The sequence below is a fragment of the Acanthisitta chloris genome, unplaced genomic scaffold (genome assembly GCF_000695815.1).
Source record: "Acanthisitta chloris isolate BGI_N310 unplaced genomic scaffold, ASM69581v1 scaffold1327, whole genome shotgun sequence".
Taxonomy (NCBI): Eukaryota; Metazoa; Chordata; class Aves; order Passeriformes; family Acanthisittidae; genus Acanthisitta; species Acanthisitta chloris.
The window spans coordinates 10836-20441 of NW_008682942.1; the positions used below are offsets into that span (position 1 = coordinate 10836).

Below are 9606 nucleotides of genomic sequence, written 5' to 3' on the forward strand. Positions count from 1 at the left end.
ATTGCTATGAACCAATTTTGTAACCTTCAGAATTCAATTTGTCTCAGAGTATCAAACTAGCCAGGTGAGAAAGTTTGGAACCCAGCATTTCTGATTTTACACTTTACTGCACAACTGCCTTAGAGGTCTAAAATCCTAACTACATGAAGTTTCTGCCTTTCATCTTATGTCCTTGTGTCTTCAATCTGTGGTCAATTTTTTATCAGTGAAGGTGATATATAACTTAAGGAACTGACCAGGATTCTGATTCTTTGAGCAAATATGCTCACAAGAAATTTCAGGACGATAATTTTAAGCTGGGAAAAAATGCAGCACAAATAGATGAAGACAGGCTTTACAGCTATCAAGTCAGTGGATGTTGTTTTTTAATTTGGTTTGTTTTGCTTTTTTCAAGCCTATAAATTGTTGGACTTACTTTGCAAATGATTAAGAAATGTGCAGGTAAATGTTTAGCTTTGTCTTATTTGGGAAAAATGCCATAAACAGAAAAGAAAAATACAGAAATTGCTGATTCAGGTTGTGGAAATGATGCCAGTGACTATGCACTTTCATAAGAAAATCTCATGCTGACATTAAGATCACTGTAGCCTGTGGAAATAAAAGGGGTATGTGTATTTTTAGCACTTGTGCTTTGCTTTTGTTTTTAGTTTTCATTTGAGTGAGGTGGTATTGATGGCACAATGGTTCATCTATTTAAACTGACAGGCTAGCGTATCTCACTTTTCCTTGCTTTTAGATTGTACTGAAAGATATTACTCTACAGTTCGCATACTAAAATTCAATTTGCACTTAAACTTTGCATTGAACTACAGATCTTTTGGGGTACAGAATAACTCTACCCTTGTTTTATAATCTCATTCTAATGTTTGTTTTCTTCCAGACCAGATTATCTTTAAATATAAATATGTAGTTTAAAATGGACATTCAATTATGCTTCTTCATTAATTTCCTCTGTGGGCTCTTGAGAGAAGTTACTTTAGACTGGCAATTGTACAATCACAGAGATTGTTACAAACTACATAGGCAGCTGCACATGATGCAGATGGTGTTGTAGATCCAGCTGTGTATCTGTATGATTGAACATATTTTGGATACCTTTTTTTTAAATGATGGTGGGTGAAGATTAATTCACATTCCTCATGTTGGTTCTGCAGATATAAAACCTTTCAAACATACACTTTTGTAATAACAACATGGATTGCTTTACCTGGTTCAGTTACCCTCATGAGACAATCTTGATTTTTCCTTTAAATTGTTCATTAGGTTTTAACAAACTAAATGCATTTGGCATACTAAGGTTTTATTTGGACAACAGGTGCTAAGGACAGAATAGACAAAACCCTTGTTCTCCCATGCTTTTTTCCTAAAAAAAGAAAGACTAGCACTCAGACATATGACTGTGAATACCTGTGAGGAGCCAATGGTCGTCCATGAGAGAATGTTTGCAGAAGCTTTTCTAAACTTGAATGAGCCAGATAGCTTTGCATAATTGCAGGAGTGGACTTCAATATAACGTACGTCTTCTTTTGTGGGGATAGCAATGCCTCTTGTCATAAAAAAAAGTTGACACATGAGATTTCACAGGTCCCCACTGCAGGTACTGAAGGGACAGACACTGCCATTAGTACAGACCTCTGACAGTTAAAAGACATGGATCAAAGAAAATGTAATGCAAACTTTAAAATAAAGCGGAGAAGAATGCAAAACTACTTTAAAAAGGTCTTAGCTTAAATACTTCTTCCGAAGTTACTACCTGATACTTCTAGTCTTCTAAAACCATTATTTCAGGATGCCTCTGCAGGCCTGTTTCATTGTCCCCTCACCTGGGAAGCTGCTGGCCTGTGTGGATGATAGCAAAATACCAGTTAGAACTGACTTAAAGAAAAGAGTGAAAGCAGGATAAGATGTACCTTCCTGAATACGTTGGTAAAATTGCCTCTTGGCAGATGTCCTATAAACATAAATATCTTGACCACTAGAAATTTGTTTTTAGCACAAAAAGAAATGTGATGTCAACCTTACTTTTATCTTCTAGATAAGATATGTGATCAAATAAGTGATGCTGTTCTAGATGCTCATCTTAGTATTGACCCAGATGCCAAGGTGGCCTGTGGTAAGTACAATACAGACAGAAAAACAGATTAATGAAGTACAACAATTAATCAGTGTTGATATAATATCCTTCAATCCAAAATTCCTCCAATAGCTGACTGCCAACCAAGACTTCTACAGTAAGTCAAGAGGCCAACTCTGCACACTGATTCAGAGGAGAAGGCAGGAAAGAGCTGCAAAAAATAGCAGAAGAAAGGAAATACATCCAGTATTTCAATCCAGTGCAAATTAAAAATGGTTAAATGAAAGAAGTAGAGCAGGAGAAGCCAGTGGTGTCAGGGAAAACTGTGATTTTCAGGATGGATGATAATGAGGAATCTAAGAAAATCAGGGGAAAAGAGAACCAAAGAAATATATATGTCAAGGTGTATTTATTCGTAGAGTAACAGGTGTTAATAGAACTCAAAATCCGGACGTGTTAAGTTTATATTTATTGTGTCTTTACCTAAGCAGGGTAACTCCCTTGGTTCACAGGAAGATAAGTTCATTTGAAAGTGATGCTGATCAAAGTGACTTGCTTTTTTTTCATGGGACTTCCATTGCAACTATGCTGTATTCTACATGGATGTAGTTACCAGCAATATCACCAACAGAGGCTGTTAATGTATCATCTAATTGGAATGAGATGGGTTGCCACAGAGGGATGGACACAGAAAGGGAATGTTTCTAAAGAGCTTTCTAAATGCAGTATTTTATTCTGAATGCAGTATTTGATTCTCTTCCATCAAGGCCATAGTTTCAGCACAGAGGACTTGCTGCTTCCCACAAACACAGTGATCTGACACTTCATCTGAAAAATCACATGTGCTCCTTGATATATAGATGTGAGCAGTGAGATGTATGTGTTTGTGGAGGTTTAGCTTATGTATTAGACTTGATGAAGCGTGTATTTCAATATTGCAGGCAGTTATGCTTCCAAAACTGCTGAAAAGTTGAAGATGGAAACAGAGCAATGCTGCAAAAATGTCAAGGAAAAATGTGTGATAAAAGATGTGAGAAACATCATCATTTCATCTTAACTAGAGGCATGACATGATTACAGAGATAAATCCCAGATTTCCTAATCTGTTGGGGGAAGAAAAATCAAAGCTTCTGTCTGTACTTTGAAAGCCTGAGTATAACATTAAAGCATAAGTCTGGAAAAGATACATTGGTTGACCAGACACAGTTTGCTAAAGTAGTGGACTGGAGAACAGAAAGCAGTCATGGTACTCAGTAGCAGGTGAGAATTAGAATTTCTGTTTAATTGTGCAGGCCTTGTCTCAAAATGTCAAAGAAAGAAACATCTCAAAGCATTATGCAATGCTTTGTAATGTAAGTACTAAGTCACTGTAACACCATATTTTACAAAACAACAAAATGTAGTGTGCAGAGATGTTGAAACTAAAATCTATCTGCCAGTATAAAAATGTATCTGTCATCCCCTCAGTTTTATTTGCTGCTTGGACCTTTAGTATCAGCAAGTTTTGCATAGGATATTCTGAGTTATTCCACTGGAACTGCCTCATTTAGGCAGGACAGAGTTGGTCTCTGTTTGTGCTGCAAACTAACTGGGTAGCAGTGAAGTCAGACAAGAAAAAAATGGTTGCAAGTAGCATAAAGAATAAGGCAGAATAATTATTCTGCTTCTTATCTGATTAAGTGAAGCCAAATGCTTTCTTAAAGAAAATGGTCCTTCCCAGTGTGCCTAACAAATTAGAGTCCAGAGCAAAAATTAACTAACCATAATAAAAGACCTTCAAGAGAGAAGGTGGAAACTTATACCTACTAATGGCACTCAAAATATTCTTTGGGGGAGACTTAAACATGTAAGCAATCACTTCCCAGTAAAGAGCCCAAACTCTATATGGTAACTTTCTCTTAGGTAGAGCAGATGGGATGCTGCATAGGCTCACTAATAAATTGCAGGTATAGTGTATCACCTGAGCTGTGTTTTCTTTTCTCTGAATTAAATTTCAGTCAGGATGGAGGGCAGGCAAAGGTAGGAAGATGAAAATTTCTTTTCCTGATACTTAAAAGGCATCATCGTGCCATGAAGTATTGCATCACCATAAAGCTTCGCTTGGCTCTAATGGATCTGGTAGAGCTTCTAGGGACTGTTGGTGGTGACTGGAGCCTATTCTTTCATCTCTCTCAGCCCCAGCTTCCCGATTTGGTGTTCTTCCAGAGAGGCTTCACCATCTGGTAATGACCACACTGGAAAAGCTTAGAGCTATTCTTTTCCTCGCAACTGTAATAATAGTGTCTCTTCCCCCAGCACATGATTCAGAGCACCACACATGCTTCACACACATAGGTGGTTCTGCTAGAGCATAGGAGATAGGACCAGCACTGCTGGTCAGTGGAGCAGGGGCACAAGACTCACTATGAAAATAATGGTACCAGAATACCCTGCACTGTAGTAGTATCACTACTTGTGGCTGAAATGCATTTAGGGCTACGGTATTATTATGGACTCTCAATGTGTCCACAGTGTAATTCAGAGGTGCCATGCCAGCTAGGATGAATATTAATGGTTCAATACACACTAATTCCTCTTTCAAACAAACAGAGCAAACTTGCCTTGCTCTAAGGTCTGAATTGCTTGTCTAGATTGTCTAAGCTAAGCTGCCAATTAAAGCTAGCTTGAATGTCTTTATGGGAAGCTGCAGTCCGTAATTGTGCAATCTTATCGCATATTACTGCCTCTAATACTCAACCTTGAAATAGAATAAAAATATTCAAATGAGACTGTGACTGGATGGTAAAAGTGATGGAAGAAATTCAGCATAGGTTAAGGCAAGATGGAAGAGAGCAATCTTATCCCCATAGATAGAAAGTAAGGTCTGCAATTCACTGCAAGCATTTCTCTCAGGAGAAAGATCTTAGGGTTGTAACAGACATATGTTTCTGTGAAAAGAGTTGCTGCTCAGCAGCAGTAAAAACCCAAGCTGACTGCTAGGGTTTGCTGGGAAAGGAATGAAGAGTGAAATTGAGAACATCATTAAGTCATATAAATCCCTGGCTGCCTGTCTTGGGTACTGTATGCAATCTGTTTTTCTTTCCCCATCCCAAAACAAAGGCTACATTAAGATTGTTTGGCAAGAGTGACATGGGTGTATGATCAAAGCCATACAGTGTCTATAAGTGAAAAGCCTAGGCTTTTTTTTTTCTATGGTCTGGAAAAATGATGATTGAATGGGAAATGAAATAGAGCTATACAGTTGTAGATCATATTGTTCTACCAAATTTTTTCTGATTGTTTGCTATATGTTTTTATATAAACCAGAATAGTTTGGAGACCACATGGACTCCTGAAATAAAAACTGAAATAAAATATTAAATGATTCTGCACAAAATTTGTATGAAATTGCATAGCTTCTTGCTCCAGGATCCTGTAGAAGCTAAAAGTTTTTGTGGTTGCCAAGGGCAACTGGGTGAATTACTGCAGCAAAAATGTACAAAGATTGGTAATGCCATCTGTTAATAAATGATGTACCTTTAGCTTCAGGAAGATTCTGAGCTTCAACTGTTGCAGGCCAGGGAAGTATTTGGAGAAACAACCCTATATACCTGATCTGTTTAAACAGATGTTTGCTGTTGGCCACTGTGGGGGGAGGATAATTGGGTAAGAAGGACCATGCTGGCATTTAGATGTTCATATTAGCTGAAGAGAAGAGTGGTTGCACACAGACCTATATATATGCTAAGTCTTTACACTTAGTTTCTCCTATGACTGATCCTTTGTTCATAGATCTTCAGGATGTCCCTGTGTAACTGTAAAATAGCAGTAGTAAAATTCTGATATTTCACCTTTTCTCCAGAGTGTGTAGCAAAAACTGGAATGATTTTGCTCTGTGGAGAGATCACATCCCAGGCTATAGTAGATTACCAACAAGTTGTAAGAGAGACTCTTAAAAGGATAGGATATGATGACTCTTGCAAAGGTGAGTGAGATTCTACATGTCTTGAATCTTGGGTCTGCTCTGTGTGTGGACAAAATCATGTTTCTATGATCTTCTGAAAAATAAAATGAAATGTGTATCCAGGTTTGGGAGAAAACTCGCACATATTGTTGATATATATTTTTCAGTCCCCTTTAGTCTTCCCTTTTTATTCATGATATATACATTTTTCCCCTTTAATTCTATTGAACCCTAGAACCTACTACAAGAAAAACTGAATACCAGTTTCAGATAATGTTTTCCACACTCCTCTCCCAGCTAAAATACCCAAATGGTTTGAATCCTCACCATAATAAGCAGTGTAACAAGTTCGGTGCAGCAGCTTGTAAGATTACACGTACCCTGTCAGTTTCAAGTATTCAAATTTGACCTAATGACACTTACCTGCTCACATCCTGAAACTGTTATATAAATGTGCTAATTGTCTGCTTCTGTTAGCAATAAAAATTGTAGTATAGGAATTTTAAATTTTTGAGTTTTAACAGTTTTAGCCAAGATTACTAAATAATCCTTAAAAGCTTCTCTAGCAATTTGTGAACCCTCACAAATATGTGTGACCTAACTTTACAAAACTCCCTTCTCTAGGACTGGACTATAAGACTTGCACAGTTTTAGTGGCCTTAGAACAACAGTGCAAGGAGATCAAGCATGCTGTCTCCCATGGCAAGACAGATGATGACATTGGAGCAGGGGATCAGGTAATTCCAGGCACTTATTCAACCGTAGCTTATGCGTGAGCAGTTACAATTACATTGGACCGGAACTGTTCCTTAAAATCTATTGTGCAAATGCTAAGAAATAGCAGCTGAATGCTGTGCATTCTCTTAATCACCAGTAGTGTGATAAAAGCATCACAGCCTTCATTAGTTTCTATGAAAGCAGCTTTCCCCGTATTGAGTGGCCTTAACAGGATAGAGCTACAACTAAGGTTTCTATCAGTTGGTTAGTTTCTGGTCTTTCAAGTCCTTTGTTTAGCCTTTTACGTTTTTCTTCTTAGGTAAGAATTGCTGTGTCATTTTAGTTGCCAAGTGTGGGGGAAAAGCTGAACAATCTTGATAAGCTTCATATTTATGAAGCCTCTGCATTGGGTTCCTATGGATGTTTAAGGCAGAGCAAGTCTTGGGACCCAGGCCCTGCTGTGACTCTAATTCTTGCACATAAATGTTATTCCGGGCTGGTTACGTGTCAGAGGGTATTAACTCTCCATGTTACTGCTGTCTTGTGCTAAGCTTGAGTGGTTTTAAAGGACTATGTGGCAAACAGAGGTACAGAAATGGAAAGAGAACATGGAAACGAATGTCTGATTTCCCCATTTTTCAATGCAGGGTTTGATGTTTGGCTATGCCACTGATGAAACTGAGGAATGTATGCCCTTAACACTCCTCCTGGCACACAAACTGACTGCTAGCATAAGGGCTCTGGAACGGAATGGAACATGGCCCTGGGTTAGACCAGATGGGAAAACACAGGTTTGTAGCATAGATGCATAAATTGTAGGGGTAAGAAATGATAGAAATAATTTACCCTGTCTGCTACTATATCAGAATTCATGTTTGTCAGAAATGGTGCTGTCATACTCATGTTCCAAGGTGGTACATTTGTATGTAGTGCACATAGTTTGTTTAAACTATTCTATCAGTGTCTTAGGAGGTCTCTTCAAAACAATACTTGTATTTTCCTTCTATTCCCCTGGAGATTAAGAAGATTAACAAATTACCAAAAATCATCTGGTGGGGTTATCTTTTCCATGAACAAATATCAGCATTCTAATAGCATGGACTGAGACAGTGCTGTGGATTCCTAGTTAAAGCCAAGATGTTCTTGATTCAGACCTCATGATCTGAACCTCAGACCTCATATATTTGATCAGGGGTCAGAGTCACTCACAGCTATGTTGCAGACCTGAGTGGATAAGTTGCTGAGCCTACTGTAAGAGTGATGTACTTTGGTAATCTCAAAGGCAGTAGGTTCTCTGTCTTCTGGGTTGTGAAATCTGCAGGAAAGGAAAGGAAAGCCATACATGTGGCATGTCTGAGACAGCAAGGAGTTCTAGTCTTCATTTCTGTTACATAGTGTGGATGAACTGCTATTGCAGTACACCATGGATTGTATCCCTACCTTCCTTCAGGAGTTCATAGAACATGTGAATAGTCTGATTTCATTATGATACATGGCTTCAAGCATGTTTGAAGGGTGGGAAAGAAAGAGATCCCTTTAATCCATAAGTAAACAGATACTAAGGATGGAGCAATGACAGTATATATTTGCATGTACATAAAAGCTGTGTGGTAGGGAGCAAGGATACAGCCCATCATATCATGATCTATGGTTGTTCATTTTAGCAGGGTCCTACAAAATTTATTTTGGCTTTACTTTGGTAATACACTATTTGAAGTTATGTTAACAAGCCAAACCATATTGATTTTAGCATCAGTTGCCAAGATCATAGGATTCTGTTGTTATTTTGCTTCCCTGTGGCAATACACGTAATATAATTTGGCTACATCTTTTGGTAGCACTACTTCAGTATTTTCTGGGGTTTTTTTCTTAAAACAGTGAGTTTAAACATTGACAACAATCCATCATCTCTCATTGCACTTCCCTTCATGTTTGTTTTTCACTGCAGAAAATAGCTGTAAAGTTCATTTCCAGCCTTCAGACTGGTGCTCTTGACCTTGAGTGTTCACTGTTCTTTTTTTTTCCTTACTAGGTCACTATGGAATATAAGGAGTGTAATGGTGCACTGGAGCCCATCCGAGTGCACACAGTTGTGATTTCAGTACATCATGCTCCAGACATCCCACTACAAAAAATACAGAAGGAGCTAATGGAGAAAGTTGTTAAAAAAGTCATTCCAGGAAAGTATCTTGATGAGCGCACCATTTATCACCTACTTCCAAGTGAAAAGTTTATAGAAGGTGGTCCTAAGGTATGCTGCTTTGAAAAACAACATCCTACACACACTTGAATTCCACTTTGCCACATGCTTTTACATTTTTTCTTGAACAAAAGTGCAATGAATTGGTATGCCTTTAACGAAGGAAGCCTTTAAGGAAGCTTCAGTAATTTCTACTGGAGTTTTCCTGCTGGACAGCTGGCATCTAAGCTGAAGCTGTACCTGCACAGACAGCCAAATGTAGAGATTCTTGGACTTTTGTCTTGCTTCTGGGAAGTATTTTAAATGAACAAAAGCTAGTCCTTAAGTTACATGATAAAATGGCTGGCTGGAAGTATCTCTTCACTTTCACAATAAAAATTCAAACTGGAAATAACAATAGATATGATCTCTACATCGACATTTTTCATAAAACTGAACAAATTTCAAGACAGACTTAATGTCTTGAAAGTCTCAATAGTCATTAGAATTTGACGTACGTTTGGCTTTCCAGGTGCTGGTACTAAATAAGCAGGACATGACTGTGAAATCGTAAAACTTTATGTTACACAAAAGCATATAGTTTTGTACAAAGAGTTCATAAGAATTAAAACTGCAAGATGTGCTTATGATCACATGGGATTGTGTGACTTTGACACCGTCTCCCATAGCACA

General features: G+C 38.0%; 1 protein-coding gene across 1 annotated transcript in view; it reads left to right on the forward strand.

Annotated features, from left to right (window-relative positions):
- The window catches only part of LOC103806020, a gene marked incomplete at its 3' end in the record, with an annotated part of 10153 nt that extends 1168 nt beyond the window's left edge, over positions 1-8985 (forward strand). The window contains exons 2-6 of the mRNA XM_009078691.1: positions 2036-2113; positions 5916-6038; positions 6642-6754; positions 7382-7525; positions 8767-8985. Coding sequence (XP_009076939.1) covers positions 2036-2113; positions 5916-6038; positions 6642-6754; positions 7382-7525; positions 8767-8985 — 677 coding nt within the window. The remainder of the gene's footprint in view (positions 1-2035; positions 2114-5915; positions 6039-6641; positions 6755-7381; positions 7526-8766) is intronic.
- Between the last annotated feature and the right edge of the window lie 621 nt (positions 8986-9606).